General features: G+C 38.4%; 1 protein-coding gene across 13 annotated transcripts in view; it reads left to right on the top strand.

Annotated features, from left to right (window-relative positions):
* The window catches only part of RUFY3 (RUN and FYVE domain containing 3), a 94,461-nt gene that overhangs the window by 53,470 nt on the left and 19,968 nt on the right, over window positions 1-21,023 (top strand). For all 13 annotated transcript variants that reach the window (XR_003589697.3, XM_060417176.1, XM_060417171.1 and 10 more), the window contains 7 exons: window positions 6,561-6,734; window positions 7,513-7,630; window positions 8,458-8,559; window positions 13,448-13,571; window positions 14,610-14,671; window positions 15,928-15,993; window positions 18,118-18,187. Coding sequence is in view for 12 of the 13 variants with exons in the window: in XM_060417176.1 (XP_060273159.1) it covers window positions 6,561-6,734; window positions 7,513-7,630; window positions 8,458-8,559; window positions 13,448-13,571; window positions 14,610-14,671; window positions 15,928-15,993; window positions 18,118-18,187 (716 nt within the window). In the remaining variant the exon portion in view is untranslated. The remainder of the gene's footprint in view (window positions 1-6,560; window positions 6,735-7,512; window positions 7,631-8,457; window positions 8,560-13,447; window positions 13,572-14,609; window positions 14,672-15,927; window positions 15,994-18,117; window positions 18,188-21,023) is intronic.

The following is a 21,023-nucleotide window of genomic DNA, read 5'->3' on the forward strand; positions in this document are numbered from 1 at the left end:
TGGTGTCATTTGCATATCTGAGGTTATTGATATTTCTCCTGGCAATCTTGATTCCAGCTTGTGTTTCTTCCAGTCCAGCGTTTCTCATGATGTACTCTGCATAGAAGTTAAATAAGCAGGTGACAATATACAGCCTTGACGTACTCCTTTTCCTATTTGGAACCAGTCTGTTGTTCCATGTCCAGTTCTCAAGAGGCATGTCAGGTGATCTGGTATTCCCATCTCTCATACCACCATCCAAATCTAGAAACAATCAGATAATCACCAAAACTAGAAACACAGAAGTTATTCTCCATTCTTTCTCTTTCTTCTTTCAATCCACATGGTCATCAAGTCGTGAAATCCAGACATTCTACCGTTGGAAGTCTCAAAGCCAACTCCCTCTTCTCCACACAGCACCCACTGCTCTAGTTCCATCCCTGATCATAATTTCTCTCCTCAGCTTTTGCAGTAAACCCTTACTTGCTCCTGAGCTCTGAGTTCTTAGTTCCTTCTGATCCATCTTCTACAAGGTTGCTAGAACAGCTTCTCTAAAATTCAGATCTGTGACATTACACCTCACATCAAAATCTTCACTGGCTTTAAGGTAAAATCCATGTTCCTTGAACAAAGTCCTTAGCATCTCTCCCTCACCGGTTTCCCTTGTCTCATCTCACAGGTCTTATTTTTATGTATCATGAACTTACTGCATTTTCTTCAGTTTTGTTTACCTCCACATGCTATGTTTTTTTCATATTTCTGTGCCTTCACCCTAGCTGTACTTCATTTCTGCTCCTTTCATAGCTCTCCTCCTAACCCTTCCTTGCTAGTTTCTCTTTATCCTTTAAGACTGAACTTAAGTCTCATCTTCTAGTGGTTTCTAGTGGCATCTAGTGGTTTCTATATATTAATTTTGTGCTCTGGTACCTCTGTGAATTATTATGTTTCTGTAAAAATTTTAGTGTGATTTTCTGGGTGTAACATTAGATTGTATGAGAGCAATAATACATGATCCACGGTTTTACAGGTGATATGTTTCTTTGTCTTCTCTAATTGCAGTGATCTGCCAACCTGAGTACAATGTTATGTAATAGGCATGGGTAATAGATATTAAACTTTTCTGGAGAATACATCCAATGGCCGAGGAAATCGTATTGGACTTAGAGCTTGCCTGAAATCCTACATTAATACCATATCTACTGTCTTTACCAGCTGAGCCACCAACCCCCTGGACAAGGCAATGACTTGGGTCATTCCACTGGAGTGGGAATGACTACCCACTCCAGTATTCTTGCCTAGAGAATTCCATGGACAGCCTGGTGGGTTACAGTCCATGGGGTCGCAAAGAGTCGGACACAACTGATCAACTCTCACTTTCACTATCTTAGCTTTAAATATATATAAAATTTACATTTGATTCCATAAAATGGGTGTATATGGCTTAACATGAAGACATTTTAGTTGTCCTGTAATAAAATTAATCTTTGTTGAAAACGTTAATGTTTATTCTGAAATTTCAAGCATTCGCTGTAAGCTGCCCAGTTTTGTTCTTTAAACATCTATTTACCCAAGTTTGATGAATAGTAAGCACTTCAGTGTTGAGGACTAGGTCTTTTATCTCTGGGTTCCCAATATTAAATACAGTGTCTAACACCCAGTAGATGCTCAATATTTATTGAACAAATGAATGAATAAACAAAAGTTCAGTTTTGGAGAAATAGTGTTGAATGTTAGCATTGTGAAGAATTAAAATTTTAATTATTTTTTCTCATAGAAAAAGTATGACTAACAACATTGTGAAAGTTATGCATTTAGAAATAATTTTTGTTCTATACAATAAAAACAGAACTTTTAAAAACCTTTTATAGTTATAAGCCTAAAATAGAAAAGATCACATTATAAGTATTCAGCTCAATGAATTTAAAAAAAATATTTATTCATTTAATAACTAACCCTTTACATGTTATTAACATAGATAACTTACTTTTCATGAAAACTGTATTTCTTCCCCCAAAATGTTGCAAGAAGGTGTCATGTGTTATATTTGGGGAAATTTGTTTAATGTCTGGCCTCAGAGAGGACAGCTAGAATCTTAATCTACTTCCACATTTCTCTTTTTTTTTAATTAATTAATGTTTTAGGTCCCTATTGGCTATTTTATTTTTTAAAGCACATTTTGATGTGGACTATTTTTTTAAAGTCTTTATTGAATTTGGCACAATATTGCTTCTGTTTTATGCTCTTGGTTTTTTTCTTTTTCTTTAAATATTTTTATTTTTTATTTTTTTTAAATTTTACTTTATTTTACTTTACAATAGTGTATTGGTGGTTTTTTTCTGTGATGGATGTGGGGTCTTAGCTCCCAACCAGGGACCAAATCTACACCCCCCCACTTTGGAAGGTGAAGTCCCAACCATTGGACTGCCAGGAAGGTTCCTAGCTGTTTGTCTTAAATAGAGCAATGTGCATATGTCAGTCCCAAACTCTATCCCTCTGCCCAGCTCTTCCTCCCTGGTAAACCAGATGTTTTTTCTCTAAGTCTGTGAGTCTGTTTCTGTTTTGTAGATAAGTTCATTGGTATCATTTTTTTTTTTAGATTCTGCACAGAGGTGATATCACATGATATTTGTCTTTCTCTGTCTGACTTCACTTGGAGTAATAATCTCCAGGTCCACCCATGTTGCTGCAGATGGCATTATTTCATTCTTTATTATGGCTGCGGCTCAGTGGTTTTTCACATACTCACCAAGTTCACAAAGCTAACACCATATCAAAAGCAGAACTTTACCTCCCCTTCGTAAGTCCCGCCATACTCTCTTCCAGTCATTGCAGCCCTTTTTAACAGCATACATTAGTTACACAAAATCATTTTATACTTCAGTATAATTCAAGACAAGTAACAAACTGACTAGAGAATTTCTTATGACAAATCAAGCTAATGATGTAATATTCATCATTAGTAGCCAGAGTTATAAAATGGAGAAAATTTATAAGTACTAATTATTTTCAGTAGTTAACGAGGAAACAAACTTAATTGTAATAACCATACTCTTATATACTGCTAACGCAAAAATGTTGATAATAAAGCATGAAATAATCATTTGACTTTTGCATTAATTAAGTAATTAATAATGAGCAATAAATTCTTTTGAGCTTTTAGGTCTAGTTGTCAAATTACCCTGATTTTTATTTGGCTTGCTTTCATTTGTTCAGAATAATAGTTCTCCACAGGGAGAAGATGTCTTTCAGCAGACTCTTGGCCATATCTGGAGATATTTGGGGTTGCCATGCCTAGAGGGTGCTACTGACATCTATAGGGCAAAGGCATCCGTTATGGCTAAATTTAATTCACTGAACAGCCCCACACAAGAAGGAGTTATCTGGCCCAAAATATTAGTAGTGCCAAGGTTGAGAGTAATATTTCCTAAAGAATGGGAGGGCTGTTTATGTTTGATGCATGTTAATTCAAGCAGGTTATAGCAGCATACTAACGGGAGTCTAAAATATTGGGAATTTAATTTCCCTAAGCAAACTGCGTTATTAGGAATTTAATTTCTTTCTGTAGTTTATGCATCCTAGACACTATAATCAGTTGTCTTAAACGTTTCTGCTACTGATTACAACAAGATGAGGCAATGTAGAAGAGCTAGTACCACCACTTTTGAAAAAAGCCTCAAAGCCTGGCGTTTTGTACTTGTTCAAAATCCAGCTCTCCCCATGTGACTGGTTGTCACCAGGTTGGAGTTAGGTTGTGTACGTTGACTAGCAGCATTGTTTAATTTTGTTCTTAGGGCCCTGAATTAATGGTCTGTTGGGGTCCTTTAGTGGTCCAGAGTCGAGGATAAGAGAGTAAAAGAGAGAGAGAGGCTGATATTCCCTGGTTTACGCAGAAAACCAATAAAGTCCTTGACGCAGGGCTTGCATCACTCACGAAGGCACCGGGCATCCTCTCGAGGGGGTGAAGGCACAGTGTACCTTCTCAAGAGGGTCTTAGAAGCCTGAGCAGGAGAATGAGCACAACGGGTTTCTACGCTCCAGAGAATTAGCTGGAGAGAGAGAGAGAGAGAAAGAAAGACAGACACGGGGACCCAAGCTCTGATGGAGCAAAGGTGTTTTATTCAATATAAGTGAAGTGAAGTGAAGTTGCTCAGTCGTGTCCGACTCTTTGCGACACCATAGACTGTAGCCTATCAGGCTCCTCTGTCCATGGGATTTTCCAGGCAAGAGTGCTGGAGTGGATTGCTATTTCCTTCTCCAGGGGACTTTTCCGACCCAGGAAACGAACCCGGGTCTCCTGCATTGTGGCCAGACGCTTTACTGTGGGAGCCATATAGCTTGGGTATATATACTGTCTTACAAGGTAGCTATTTTCAGCAAAGATAAAGATCAGAAGTCCAGACTTACAAATTATCAAGGAAACATAAGGCAATCCATATCAAAAAGAGAGGGTTGTAAATAATCACTTTTACCATACGGTTCATAAAAAGGAAGAGGGTGGTAAATAGTTACTTATCACTGTATGGAAAAACTAACGAAGGAAATGCATGCATTCCTCAGCCCCAGGAGCGGTTTGCCACCCCTCTTAATTCCTGAATATTCAGGAATTAATAAGGAACAGAGGGATCATGACAGATCCAAAATAGCACACAGGAGGCCTGCTGTTAAATGCTTCCTGACAGTGGTCTACAGACCTGAGGCCAAGAGAGTGGTACCTTATGGACCACCAGATAACCCAACTCCAGCCATGTTTTCCTGCATTCAGTGGGAACTCCAGTAGCTCTCCGCAGACATCCATGCAAGCCCACACACCCCTGCCCTATTCTTTTCTCCCAGGGGTTGTGAAAGGTCAGATACAGTACATTGCACATAAATGCTGGTCATAGTGTTGGAAATTAATATCTGATAAAGTTCTTCATGGCTTTTTTTCAGGGATAGTTTTTTTTATGTATTTCATTGTCCCTTGGGAGATTATTCCATTCTTGACAAGTTTGACCTGTAGTAAACAGAGAAACCAGGTTTGATCCATGGTCCTAAAACATGTATTGGTGTGCAAGAATTAATGGCAACATAGAAGTTCTGACCTTCCTAATAAACTATCCTCTAAAGAAATTACCTCGGAGAACAGTACAACAAACCAAAATTTGTATGAACCTCAAGTTCTTAAACTTAACGGAGAAGAAAGTGAGCTTAGAATTTGGCCCGTTGATTCTGTTCCATTTAAGCATGAAAGCAGATGTAAATGAAAACATTGTGTGAAGAAAATTACTTGGAACAATTTGAATAAAATAATCTCTGCTTTGTTTCTATTATGGGAGCAGGGGCTTTTGTTAGTATTACTTTTAGTCCTCCTAAAAAGGTAAAACATTTCATAGCTCTCTAGGAAAGTGCATTAAAGAGCGTTTCATGCTATAATACATCCAGGTCTATATTCTACCACTTAGGAAGTGTTTGGCCTTGGATCTCTAAACCGTTATAGGCTAGCTTTAGCACCTGGAAAGGGGAATAGCACTTAAATGATGGAGTCACAAGAATTAAATAAGATAACTGTGTAAAAGAATGGTCAGCAGGAGGGAAGGATGCACATTATTTGGAGTCACTGATGCGTTTTTAAGTGGATAATAGTTGTCAGGAGCACGTGGTTTGAAGTCAGAGAGACAGAGTGTAGACTCTGGCTCCGTCATGTAGTACTGGCTGTGCCTGGGGTCAGCTCCTTTATTCTCTGAGCCTCATTTCTCTTCCCTATCAATCTGTGCTCTTGGTGTAACTGTCTCCTAAAGTGCAGTGAGGAGGTACTGAGGTCATCATTGTAAGAACCTACAGGACCAGACACAGGGTATGCACCTGTGGAACAAAGATGATTCAGACTTTTGTCAGGTAAAATGTGGTATTTCGTCCCTTTCCCCAGATGATGTATTTAGTTGATGAGAGCCACGTTAAGTCTATGTTAAGTCTTAAAAATAATTTTGCAGTTGGTTAATTTCTAAGACTGCATTATACTGATAATGTTAATTAGTTCATTTAAGAATGCTCAGTTTAAATAATAATTCTACCTAGTATAAATGCTAATAATGCAAACAGCATGTTGGGAACAAAGTTTAAGCCCTTTATCCTTTTTTTCTACAGTGGCTTTATTGTTTTTGAGCTTCACAAGCTGTAGAGAAGGGGTGGGGCGGGGCCAGGGTAGAAGTGGCCCGTGTGGGCGCTGTGCAGTACTGAGTTATGACCAGCCTAGGTCAGGGTAGTGGCAAAGGTGGTGGTGAGAATATTAAAAGACTGTACTCAAGGTTTAAATTTTCATAAAATAAATACACCTTTTAGTGTTCTGCCAAGAATATTCCCAAGGAAGATTGGCATCTCTCTCTTTTTTTTTTTAAAAATAGCAAGTGCATGGCGGAGAAGAACACAGCAACTATTACTATAATTTGGTGTCACTGCCTTGATTCTTGCCAAGACACCAGTAGTCTTACCCACTGTGACTTTTGCACCATCAATGCAGATGTCAACGTAGTGAAATTAGACTGAGTTTTTAAATGTTCTATTTCCAGTAACCAGGCTCCACGCTCTCCCCCTTCGGTTTGCAGATCCTAATTATCTCATGGCTAACGAACGCATGAACCTGATGAACATGGCCAAGCTGAGTATCAAGGGCTTGATCGAATCTGCTCTGAACCTGGGGAGAACTCTGGATTCTGACTACGCACCTCTGCAGCAGTTCTTTGTGGTGATGGAGCACTGCCTGAAACACGGCTTGAAAGGTAGGCCGTGGCCTCAAAATGAGAGTGTGCATGCACCTGTTTCCCAGCAATACGTGTTCAAGAAGAGAAGCTTTCCTTATGGAGCCAAAGAATAAGAAGCCTCTTGAACTCATATTAATCCACCGGGATACGACCTATGTGGGTACAGAAATATCTTTAACGGTATAAGGCTTAAAAAATACAGATCCTGAAAAGCTAGAGCTGGAAGCACTGTTACAAGTATCTATTCAAGATGACAGTTGTGTTTCACTGGTGGATACAGGTCTAGAGTGGGGCATGATTTGCTCAAAATCCCACAGCAAGTAGGGGCAAAGCAAGTGCTAGAACTCTGATGGCCTGACTCTTGCTTGCATGCTCTTCCCACTTAACCATAAGCTTTCAAGGGCAGGACCTGGTGCTATTCACCGTTGCTTCTTTTCCTCCCCAGTCTTTGATAACCTGCTCCTGAGTTACATATTCTTTACCACTAGACTGTTTTCTTCACTAATACCACCCAGCTTAAAGCACGATATTATTAAAATATTTTATTTTTCATATACAAGTGGGCCATAAATTCCTCCTAAAAGAGGAAGAACTGAATCTTGGGAAGTAGGAATTCTTTATTTTTATGAAATGTTATCAATTCTGAAAGCATGAATAATTTTAAGACTGTCTAATAATCTGGGATTAATTCCCTGAAAAACACACTGAATAGCTAGTAGGGTATGTGTGTATGTGTGTGCTGAGAGTATGTTTATGTAAAAAATATTAAACTACTGCTTTGTTTTTATCACCTTAGCTAAGAAAACTTTTCTTGGACAAAATAAATCCTTCTGGGGGCCTCTAGAACTGGTAGAAAAGCTTGTTCCAGAAGCTGCAGAGATAACAGCAAGTGTTAAAGATCTTCCAGGACTTAAGTAAGTTTAAGGTTGAATTCTATGTGTCAGGGAAAACATTCTTCTCAACTACTTCCTTTAGGAGTGAGACTGAAGACAATGATGACCATAATAATGTATTTCATAACAATCCAAAATGCATAATATTGTTATGAATAGACATTGTTAGGAGGGCCCTGGTAGTGTAGAATATTGAGAAGTGTGAGGGATAATTATTATTGATCTAAGAGAGGTTGTCTTCATGTCAAAATACGAAACATTCTCTTATTTTTTTCAAAGCACTTGCGGGTATCAGCTAGTGAGTCTCAAAAAATTAGATCTAGGGAGGTGGCATCTTAGACTTGGCTTATGGAGTTTGAGAACCATGATTAAAACAGTTGTCAAGTGAACTGCAGGAACTGACTGATATCCATAACCTGCCTTGAAACTTGAAAAAGAGTAGGTGGTTGCCTTCCCAGATTAGATTGGTCTAATTTTAATCAGGTAGAGGTCTGAATGGCCTGTGTCCTCATTACGGTTATTTGGGTACTTACACGATCCACACTAAACTTAGGATTTACCAAAACAAATCTGATGGGACATTTTCAGTTTGGCCTCCCAGAGGTCTTCAAATTGTAGTCTCGTTCAGTAATTAATTCCTCACAAGAGCATTTGTCCCAGCACACCCCTGGCCCCCACCAGCCGTCATAGAACTCCTCACATAGGAATGTGGTGACAGAGGGGCTGTGTGTCAGGAGCGCCTCGTACGCACACTGTACTGAGGGATCATTAGCAAGAGTAAGTGAGCCTGTCCCACTGTGGCCTCCGTCGCTGCTTCTACTAGTCTTTTGGTTTTTGTGTTTTCGTAGAACACCTGTAGGCAGAGGAAGAGCCTGGCTTCGTCTGGCACTAATGCAAAAGAAACTTTCAGAATACATGAAAGCTTTGATCAATAAGAAGGAACTTCTCAGGTATGAAGATCTTCTTGTTGAACTTTCTCCTTTTCTCGGTATGTTCTGTATCATATTAGGTTAAATCGTATAAATTTATCATTTTTGTGGATCAGAAACAGTTGATTCATGACAGTTTTACGTAGTTCAGCTAATGCCTTCTCCCACATCAAACACACACACATACTTAAGATTAGATGCTTTACTATAAAGTGTGTTCCACCTGTTGGCTGTGGCATAGGTATGGTCCTTTGCAGGACAGATCGAAACTTAACACCTTCAGAAAAGCAGGAAAGGCTTTGACACCTTCACATATACCCAGGCTCTGTAAGACAAGAAGTTGATATGTAACATTAAATTCCAATGCAGCACGCAAAATAGTTTCAAGTTGGGTCATAGGTACAGATGGAAAAGAGAAAACAATAAAACTTTTAGAAGACACATAAAGTATACCAAAATTTCTCAAACAGGACACAAAAAGTTCTACCTATAAAGGAAAAAAAAAAAGAATAAATTAGTTACCTTAAAATAAAGAACTTCTGTTTATCAAAAGACACTCTTTAAGAGTGAAAGGCAACTCATTACTCTAAAGGAGAGATTTGTGATATGTAATACATATATTCAACAAATGATGCATATTCAGGGTATATAAAGAACTCAGTCTTTCAGTCCAAAAAGAAAAAGGCAAATGAGCAAATATAAAAATGATAAAGGACTTGAACAAACATTTCACAAAAGAAGAAATTGAAATGGCCAGTAAACACATGAGAAGATACCTAACTTCACTAGCCATTTGTACATATAAGTTAAAACAAGAGTGTGATAACCTCACACAACCACCAGAATGGCAAAACTGAAAAAGATAGATAATGCCAAGTGTTGGAGGAGATGTATAGTAACTCTGCTGGTGAGTTAATTAATATAGAAACTTAAAAAAATTGCCATCGTCTGTAAAAGCTGATCATAAGCATTTCTTGTGACCAAGTATCCCACTTCTAGTTATTATATCCAGTAAAAAATGTATAGTTATGTTTAACAAAAGACATGAACAGGAATGTTCATATCTATTAGAATGTTTGTACCAGCCCCAAATATTTATAATAGACCCCGAGTATCTATTCACAGTAGAATGGGTAAGTAAATTATGGTGTACTCATACAGTGAAATACCATATAGCAGCTACACACAGCCAATGGATTAATCTGGTTTTGTTGGAAACCAGACATGGAAAATACTTGGAAAATACTCTGTGTATTATTCCATTTATATAAATTTCAGAAACATACACAACTTACCTTTCATGGTAGAAGAAGTCAGGAAAGGGCTACCATTGGTGGGGTGAGGATACAAAATCAGGAGCAGAAGGGAGCATAACGTGGTTTTGGAGGTTCTGATAATCGTACTGTTTTTTAATGTGGTGGTTACATGGGTATGCTCTCTTTATGAAAACACAGTCTGCCATATTATATGATTTGTGTACTTGTCCTTATGTACCTTATAGGACTTTAATATTTACTGAAAGAAATACAAATATAGCATATTGCCTCTGAGAAATAGTATAAGAACAAGTAACAGAATTTGAAGACATGATTGAATTTTCTAAGAGTCTAGTTTCTACAAGAAATTGCACCACGGATCCTAATATGGAGCATTGTGTTAATGTTGCTGCAGCTGCATATGCTATTGATTGCTGTTTTCTTGCCTAAGAAAATTAAGCAAATCAGGAGAAAGAGAAACACGAACCATCTGGGAAAGCTTATTTATTTCCATAAAGAGAAGGCTCAACTTTCCAAGGATCAAGCTTTGATGAGGTATAGGGTCTAGTGTTCAAGCTGTAGGTAGCTACAGGGGAGTAGAAAGAAAGTGAGAAAGTGTTAGTCCCTCAATCTTGCCCGCCTCTTTGTGACCCCATGGACTGTAGCCTGCCTGGCTCCTCTGACCATGGGATTTTCCAGACAAGGATACTGGAATGGATTGCCATTTCCTTCTCCAGAGGATCTTCCCAACCCAGGGATCCAACCCAGGTCTCCTGCACTGCAGGCAGATTCTTCACTGACTGAGCTACCAGGGAGGATACAGGGGAGTGTCTTCAATCAAAATTATTTGAATCAAAATTATTGATTCAAACTGAGGTCCAAAGAATTTGATCTTTATCCACAGAGCACCAGAGCTAAGTGGGTTCAGTCTTATGAACTAGACAGAACATTTTCAATCACTTTGACTCAGCACTTTCACACCCTGGGTATGTCTTAAGAGAAGTGCATGTGTATATGTACCGAAAAACATGTGCAGTAGTGTTCATAAAAGTACTGTAGACTGTACAATGGAAAAGAGCAAACAAAATGGATGCGCTGTAGTTTATTCCACCGTGGAATACTGTCCAGCACTGGAAGCAAATGAACTACCATTGCATCAACAATATGTACAAATCTCACATATAAAGCACAAGGGAAGCCAGACAAAGGAAAATGTGTACTGTATGGTTTTGAGGAGAGAATAAAGTGTTAAAGAACCTTGTTCATTCCAATTCTTAGTTTCCTTCACAGGCTGTTAACATGTGTGCAGTTATTGAGAGAGATGGTAATTTGCAGATTATCCATGTGCTGCTTTTGAAGTGTTTTACCATTTGTTAATATTTTTAATAGAGAATCAAAAAGAAAAGAGAAACTCACATCAGTGAAATGTATTATTACCAATCATTGAGGTTGCCCATGAACGGTCAGTCCCAGGTGACTTTGCTGAAAACAAGTAGATTGCAGTCATGTTTCAGTTATGATATCAAATTGGTTGAAATGAATATTTCAAGTCATTTCATCTGTATGTATGGATAATTTGGGTATATCATGAAAGAATATGTAATTATTCAGGGGTCTTCTAGGATTTTTATCCATTCAGAATCATTCAAGTACTTTATTTCTCTTTTACTTTTTTATTTCAAAGTCATTTTTAGCACATTGTGCCTGGTCTGTGGAATTAGTCGTGGGAACAGGCCAAAACTAGCCTAACTGTTGATTAGAGAGAGTTGGCTAAGGAAAAGGGAGTTTTGGCTGAATATACTTACACTACAGTGATATGGTGGAATGGTATAAAGCCAGTATAAATGAAACTGCAGAAAATTATCCATTGAAATAGAAAGATACTCACAATATTGTTAAGCCAAAAAGAAATTCACAATGATTTAATGGTATAATGCCCTTTTCGTTGGAGAAGGCACTGGCAACCCACTCCAGTACTCTTGCCTGGAAAATCCCATGGGCGGAGGAGCCTGGTAGGCTGCAGTCCATGGGGTTGCTAGGAGTCAGACACGACTGAGCGAATTCACTTTGACTTTTCACTTTCATGCATTGCAGAAGGAAATGGCAACCCACTCCAGTGTTCTTGCCTGGAGAATCCCAGGGATGGAGGAGCCTGGTGGGCTGCCATCTATGGTGTTGCACAGAGTTGGACATGACTAAAGTGACTTAGCAGCAGCAGCAGCAGCCCTTTTAGTATCCCTCAAAAATAAGTATCAGTTCAGTTCAGTTCAGTCACTCAGTCGTGTCCGACTCTTTGCAACCCCATGAATCGCAGGACGCCAGGCCTCCCTGTCCAGCACCAACTCCCAGAGTTCACCCAAGCTCATGTCCATCGAGTCGGTGATGCCATCCAGCCATCTCGTCCTCTGTCATCCCCTTCTCCTCCTGCCCCCAATTCCTCCCAGCATCACGGTCTTTTCCAATGAGTCAACTTTTCACGTGAGGTGGCCCAAATATTGGAGTTTCAGCTTTACCATCCGTCTCTCCAATGAACACCCAGGACTGATCTCCTTTAGGATGGACTGCTTGGATCTCCTTGCAGTCCAAGGGACTCTCAAGAGTCTTCTCCGACACCACAGTTCAAAAGCATCAATTCTTTGGTGCTCAGCTTTCTTCACAATCCAACTCTCACATCCATACATGACCACTGGAAAAACCATAGCCTTGACTAGACAGACTATTAGTATATGTCTCCATAAATGATCTGAAACATTATATATCCAGGTATTAACAGGTCATTGGTGGGTAGAATTACAGGGTTTCTTGTATACCTCTTTTTGTGCTGCTTTTTTTTGTTTTTTGTTTTTGTAATGAAAACTGATTTTATTAAATAAAAGATAACAAGCATTTTAAATCATCCTCAACCCAGTATGCGCGCTTGTTAGGCAACTTCTGCTAATTAGCCAAAAGTGAAAGAATGTAACTAGTTTGACAGTTACATTTTTTAAATGTTTATTCACTATGTTAAAGGAATGTGGTACTTAAATAGAATTTAAAATAAAGCAGATCGAGGTGGGAGGGATAATTAGGAGTTTGGATTGACATGTACACACTATTACATATAAAATAGATAACATGGACCTGATGTATAGCACAGAGAACTCTACTCAGTACTCTCTAATCACCTATATGGGAAAAGAATCTGAAAAAGAATGGGTATATGTATATGTATTACAAAATCACTTTGTTGTATATCTGAATAACATGATATTGTAAATCAACTATACTTCAATATAAAATAGAAATTAAAATATGTATATTTAATAAAATAAAAACTAAAGCAGATCAAATAAAAAGGTAGTTTTTAAAAACAAACTTAACAGATTTTTTTAGATGCATGAAAGATTGAAAAATTATCCCCTGTACATTGCAAATATAAATGTGTGAGAACCTATGAATAGTCACTTCAGTGAAAACACTGTTCTGATCACTTTTCTTTCAGCTGGACTATTTTCTAAAGTCTGTTCATGTACCTGTTATCTAAAATGAAGTATCCAAGTAATATCATAGGTGACCATATGTTTTAGACAAATGTTTTCCTCCTTGTCTCATGATTACATCACTGGATTCTTGAGGTTTTATTACATAGAGCATTCCATGGATTTCTCTTGCAGTGAATTCTATGAACCCAATGCCCTCATGATGGAAGAAGAAGGAGCTATAATTGCTGGTCTGTTGGTGGGCCTGAATGTCATTGATGCCAATTTCTGTATGAAGGGAGAAGATTTGGACTCTCAGGTATGAGAGAGATACTTGGTGGCCTAGCATGTCACTCTGACTTATCTCAGAATTTGGATTGATCAGATTATACCAACCAAATTAACAGAAATTCTGAGTCGTAAATAGAATTTTCTTTAACTTTGATGTGAATATAAAAAATTATACATAATGAATGTTTTTCAAATTCTTGTCTTAACGGTGATTCCCATTAAAAATATTTTGCACAGGTTAAAAAAAAATATATATATATATATATAGCTACGTGGTTCAGTGGCAAACATACACACACACGTATACACCAAAATATATACACAGAAATTTAATAGTAGAATATTTCAAAAAAGCAAAAGAGAAAAAAATGTTAAACCTTTATTTATTTATTTAACATTCAGTAAACCTTAAATTTGGGCTTCCCAGGTGGCCCAGTGGTAAAGAACCTGCTTGCCAAGCAGGAGACTCAGGTTCGATTCCTGGGTCAGGAACTGTAACTGGTGGGTTGCAGTTCATGGGGTCACAAAACAGTTGGACACCACTTAGTGACTAGAGCCCACCAGGCTTCTCCGTCCATGGAATTCTCCAGGCAAGAATCCTGGAGTGGGTTGCCATTTCTTCTCCAGGGGATCTTCCCGACCCGGGGATCAAACCCAGGTCTCCTGCATTGCCGGCAGACTCTTTACTGACTGAGCCACCGGGGAAACCAGACAAAACCTCAAGTTTATGTTAAGTGTTCTGTTGACTTTCTTAGCTATCCTACTGACTTGATCTTGAATCTTATAACCCTTGTCAATTCTTGATTATAAAAAGCATTACTTTTTTTATTAAAATTTCCTAGTAATTGTCATGACTGTAATGCTGTTTTTAAGTGCCTAGAAAGAGACATTGTGTTTGTTGTTGTTGTTCAGTTACTAAGTCGTGTCTGACTCTTTGCAACCCACGGACTACAGTATGCCAGGCTCCCCGGTCTTTCACTATCTCCCAGAGTTTGCACAAGTTCATATGTTATGGCTTGGTAAAAGTATCTAATTTTATAATAAATTCTGAAAATTCTCTCTGTAGGTTGGAGTTATAGATTTTTCAATGTATCTCAAGGATGGGAACAGCAGTAAAGGTAGTGAAGGGTACGTGCAAAGAAAATTTGTTTTCTTTTTTTCTTCGATGTTGTTTGATAGTATTTAAAGTTTACAACAGTACTGCTTTAAGAGATTTGCTGAAATTATTTCTGATGATATATCTCTAATAGAGTCTTATAAAAAAATATCTATTGTGCCTGCTAAACCCTAAAAGGGGTTTTAGTTCAGTGGATTTTCCTGGTATGTGGTTGAGGGGCAAATAAAATAAGAAGTATTATAAAGGGAATCTAATGCTCCATCTCTCCAAAGTAGCATTTGAAAACATGGTCTTCTTGACCAGAAGAACTGTATTCTCAGTTTGCTTAAAATTTGCCCTCTGACATGTGCATCATGGGATTATGTAAAATGTCAACGTTACGGGGAGCTGAGCATATGGGAACTCAGCACTAAACTTCTGTAACTCTAAAATGATTTTAAAATTGAAAGCTTTTAAAATATTCATGTGGTACCTTGCAAATTAGCAATCACAAGCTTACCCTTTACCCATTATAAATGTGGCAGGTGAAAGCATAATTAGCCTGAAGTGTTTAACCTTAGGCATTGAACTAAATTATATTGCTTGTCCTTTAAGTAGTCCTAGAGGTATGTGGCCTTAAAGTTTTCATTCAGTTGAAAAGTCTGTCTGTTTAACTTTTGTCTGTTCTAGATTAGCTGTTCCCAGAAGGGAACCTCCTTTTTCCACACTTGATTTTCTCATGTAATAGTAAGCATTTGATATTTGTGAAAGCCCTTTAAACAATTCATTGTGAAACCAAATAGCATTTAAAGGCAAATATATTGCCTTTGAGAACAATTATTATTTCACCCAAATAAGCTTAATTTAATTCCTGTGACAAATGGAAAATTGTTCTTATAAATAATACTAGCAGGTCGCACAGAGTCAGACATGACTGAAGCGACTTAGCAGCAGCAGCGGCAGCAAAGCAGAAAAAAAATCTTTGAATTGCAAGAAGATAATTTTTTTTTCTTTAAGTGCCTCTAATAGATTATACATTATACCTGTAACCTAAGTTATTAAGGTGTATAAGCCATAAGAAGGGCTTTATGAATATGCTGGGAAGGTCTTCACAGTTTTAAACCTCCATGTCTCTTGTGTTAAGGAAGTTCTAATCAGGCCTGTCTTCTGGTTCAGTGTGTCAGCCGTAATTTCCTTCCTATGTTTTATGAAAATATTGGAGGTGGGACATCTTGGTATTTCTAATTTTATTTACTTTTTCTCTATTTTTTATCTTTTTTCCCTTCAGAGATGGCCAGATTACTGCAATTCTGGATCAGAAGAACTATGTAGAAGAACTCAACAGACACCTGAAGTAAAGAATGGATAAATATTATTACTTTCTGGGGATTTTGGTGTGGGGGAAGGGGAGGGAAGGATAAACTGACGATGAGCAGTTAGGATAAATTCAGACAATACTCAACAATATATATATAGGATTCCTGCTAGCACAGCTCTGAGCCTAGGCACTGGATATGTGGCATTTACCTGTTCTGGTGGCCTTTAATGAAAGGCAATATAAAATTAATATATAATTAGAGTTTTAGTGATTATGTAAACATACTCAGTGAAGAACTCTTAAATTTGTGCCATGAAAGTGAAAGTGAAGTCGCTCAGTCGTGTCCGACTCTTTGCGACCCCGTGGACTGTAGCCCACCAGGCTCCTCCGTCCATGGGATTCTCCAGGCAAGAGTACTGGAGTGGGTTGCTGTTTCCTTCTCCAGGGGATCTTCCCAACCCAGGGATAGAACTGAGGTCTCCCACATTGCAGGCAGACACGTTAACCTTTGAGCCACCAGGGAAGCCCAGTTTGTGCTATAGACACTTGAAATTGGAGGTCTTGGTTCAGTAGATCCAATCATGTATTTCAGGACCATGTCTTAGGTGAAGCACTCACTGCTGTAGTACCTGTAGGTTAGTGATATCTCATTGGTCCCTTATATATATATATTTTTTTCATATAGGGGATCAGTAGTATTAATTTACCCTCTTTTCACCATCACTACCATTAATTTACCAAGTACTCACCAAGTATTTTTCATGACCAGAACATAAAATAATCTCTCCTCTCCTGAGGAGAGCTGTCCAAAATTTATTGGTATTCTCAAGTACATTGATGGTCTAAAAACTATTGAATAATTCATAAGAATTAATACATCATTTAATTATCTGATTTATAGTCCTCTTATGAAAGATAATCATTTTAGTTTAAGTAAGACCTAAAATGTGATTACACCAGTATCAGTCTTGATTCCATCTAGAAAACTCAAAAACAATTTAAGTACATTTTTTCTGGGGACCAAGTACTAATAATGACTAACAGTGAACTGTGGAGATGTTAGCTTAGCAAAGATATGGTTACAGTTGACAATGAATGTGCTGTGCTATACGTAGTCACTCAGTCGTGTTCAACGCTTTGCAACCTCATGGACTGTAGCCCATCAGGTTCCTCTGTCCATGGCGGTTCTCCAGGCAAGAAGACTGGAGTGGCTTGCCACTCCCTCCTCCAGGGGATCTTCCCAACCCAGGGATTGAACTCAGGTCTCCAGCGTTGCAGGTGGATTCTTTACCATCTAAACCAGCAGGGAAGCCCGAGAATACTGGAGTGGGTAGCCTATCCCTTCTCTCCTCCTGATATAGGAATAGAACCAGGGTCTCCTACAGTGCAGGCAGATTCTTTACCAGCTGAGCTCCCAAGGAAGCCCCTGAATTATAAATATGACAGTATTATTTTATTTTTTTAGTGCTTCTGTTTCTTCATCTATAGTTGGAGGTGCCTAGCACGTGGGGTTGTTGAAAGGAGTAAATGAAATAGTGCAAGTAAAAGCGTTTAGAAGAGTGCTTGGTGTGTGTCCAGCATGTCATAATTCATGTAGCCTATTATTATTATTAAATAAGTAAACCTTGAAGTACGGTGTAGCGCATGAACCTTTTAATTTCATCAACAAATGCTTGTTAAGGAATTTCCCTGGCTGTCCAGTGGTTAAGACTGTGCTTCCACTGCAAGAGTCGAGGGTTCAATCCCTGGTTGGTGAACTGAGATCCCACATGCCCCATGACCCCCACAAAAAGCCTTTGGGTGTGTTCATTTTGACCTGGGGGATGAGGCTATTTATAGACTGAGAATAAGCCCTAATTGACTCACTGACAGAGAAGTAACCTCTCAGGGGCCAAACACTTTGGCTGGATGGTTAATATGAACAAGATCTGAATAAACAGTACTTTTCTTCCTAGGAAAAAAACCCCCACAAATTTTAGTGCCAAGAATGTAGCAGGTAAGACACGCATCATCTTGTAAGCTGTCTGAGAGCCTGTAAGCCTATTGAAAATTGTAGACGGTAAACAATGAATGATAAGTATGATGGGTGTGTTAAAAGAAAGTATAGGATATTGTTCTGCATCTCAAAAGAGACTGTTAATTTTTTTCTTCTCTTCATAGTGCTACTGTAAACAACCTTCAGGCAAAAGTGGATGCATTAGAAAAATCCAACACTAAACTGACAGAGGAGGTAAGTGTTCTAGAAATTGTTCAGTTGACTTAATAGAATTTAGTAAAATGCATTAGTGGAAAATAGTTTCTCTGAAGCCTTAGAAATATAGGACTTGATTTTTCAGATAATATCTACCCTAGTACTCCTTGTTCTGACCAAGAGTGGCCAGCTGGCTTATCTCAAGTATCTTAGTTATCCAGTTGGACTAGGTAGAGTTACAACCTGGTTTGATCAAATATTTTGCTTTCTTGTGTGAATGTTTTGTCTGGTCTAGCCTAGAGTTGATGTTTAGTAAGATAATGTGTCCAACTCAGTCATGTCTGACTCTTTGCGACCCCATGGACCGTAGCCCACCAGGCTCCTCCGTCCATGGGATTCTCCAGGCAAGAATACTGGAGTGGGTTGCTATTTCCTTCTCCAGGGGATCTTCATAACTCAGGGATCGAACCCAGGTCTCCTGCATTGGAAGCAGACGCTTTAACCTCTTAGCCACCAGGGAAGAGCCTTTTAAGATAATGTGTTCATCATTTATTTATTCATTAAACATTTCGGGTACTGTGTATGTGCCAGAGATAGACAAAGACTCACTTCTGCCAGGCATTGATTTGTGTGTGCTGGATTGACAAGTTCCCCCCTTCACAGGTTTTATTTTCTCCTTGGGGTGATAGGGTGATGAGGTATATAACCTAAAGAACACTGGTCAGAAGACCAGTAATTCCTGCTTACATGTCATGCTTTAACATGTCATGTGCTCCTGAGCAAGTAAGTCACTTGACCGTCAAGAGACCCAGTTCCTTCTCTGGCAAAGTAGAGTGTTTCTCCTTTTAGCCTCACAATTACACTGAAGATCAGATAAGAATATGCATGTGAAAACTTTTTTAAAAGTCCCTAAAATAAGAATTAAAATATAATATCACAGTTTACTTCTGATTAATATTTTTCCCCAGCTTACCAATGATATATTTTTTTCTTCAATAGCATTAAATGTTTCTGTGAGAAACCTTAAATAAAACTTTTCAGATGATGAAGACTTCGTCTTCTGTTTTTCAAATTCTAACTATCCTATAGCGAAATAAAGTTGGTTAAATACAACAACATAAATGGACCTGGAGGCTATTGTGCTTAGTAAAATAAGTACGAGAAAGACAAATACTGTATGTTATCTAAATGTGCAATGTAGACTCTAAAACATGAATCAAAAATTAATATAAAACAAAACAGAAACAGACTCAGAGATAATAGAGAACTTGCTAGTGGTAAAGTGGGGAGAGGGCAAGATAGGGGTAGAAAATTAAGAGGTACATCTATTATGTATAAAATAAATAAACTACAAGGATACATTATATAGTAAAGGGAATATGGCTTCCCTAGTGGCTCAGTTGGTAAAGAATCTGCCTGCAACGCAGGAGACCTTGGTTCGATTCCTGGGTCAGGAAGATCCCCTGGAGAAGGAAATGGCAACCCACTCCAGTATTCTTCCCTGGAGCATTCTGTGGACAGAGGAGCCTGGACAGCTACGGTCCATGGTATCACAAAGAGCTGACACAACTATGCGACTAACTTTCACTTTCAGAGGGAATATAGCCAATATTTTATAATTTTAAGGTTATAATATGTAAAAGTATATAATCTATTATATATACAAAAGTATAACCTATAAAAATATTGAATCACCATGCTATCCACCTGAAACCAATATAATGTTGTAAATCAGCTATACTTCAAAAAATAATCTGGTCTTAAAAAAACAAGTTTGGAACTTCCCTAGTGGTCCAGTGGTTAAGACTCCCGAGTTTCCACTGCGGGGTGTATGGGTTCAATACCTGGTTGGGAAACTGAGTTTCCACTTGCCGTGCAGCATGGCCAATAAATAAATAACTAAACTAAAAACAGAAAAGCAAGTTAAAGCACTAGTTAAGAAATGCCATCTAATCAGATTTTTTTCACAACTAACATTTTCACTATTATGACTTTAAAATATCTCCCTTATTGCTCAGTTCTGTGGACCTTATGTTTGGACATAGATTGTTAAATTATATTGAAACTTTAATTTATGGATACGATCCTTAGAATTTTATCCCACAAGGCTTTTGAAACATTCTGCACAGAAATTTTCTACTGTGATTCTACTGCTGGTATATGGGGGCGATGTGGGATAGCAGTTAAGCATGCTCTCCAGAGCTAGGCTCTTTGGGTTCCTGTCCCTGATCTGGTGCTTGGTAGCTCTCTGATCTGGGGCCGGTTACTTAAGCTTCTGTTCTTTGGTTTACTTACCTGCGAAATGGGGCCAAGAATGATAATAAAGTTTTTGTGTGCATTAAATGATGTTAATATATAAGGGCCTGGATAGTGGGCTTCCCTGGTGGCTCAGTTGGTAAAGAATCTGCCTGCAATGCAGGAAGACCTAGGTTCGATCCCTGGGTCAGGAAGGTCCCCTGGAGAAAGGAATGGCCACCCACTCCAGTATTCTTGGGGCTTCCCTGGTGGCTTAGAGAAGCCTGACGGGCTCAGTCCATGGGGTTGCAAAGTCGGACATGACTGAGCGACTAACACTTCTCTAGATCAGTGCCTGACACATCCATCATATGCACTCAGTAAATAAAATCGTTGATTTTATTTCCTAAGTCATGGGACTTGTCTTCTTGGCCTAAGTTTATTTTACCAGCAATATTAATCATGAGCAAGTACTGTGTGTGGACTTTATAAATAACAGATAAGGCTAATAAGGTCTTCCCTCTCTCATTTCCATCTATTTTGGATTTAAAGGGACCAGTTTAAAAAAAAAAAAAAAAACTAAACCTAGAAAGACCTCTCTTCCCTCCTGAAATCTGAACTAGAACAAAGATAGCGCTAG

Source organism: Ovis aries, chromosome 6, assembly GCF_016772045.2.
Source record: "Ovis aries strain OAR_USU_Benz2616 breed Rambouillet chromosome 6, ARS-UI_Ramb_v3.0, whole genome shotgun sequence".
In the NCBI taxonomy this organism is placed as follows: Eukaryota; Metazoa; Chordata; class Mammalia; order Artiodactyla; family Bovidae; genus Ovis; species Ovis aries.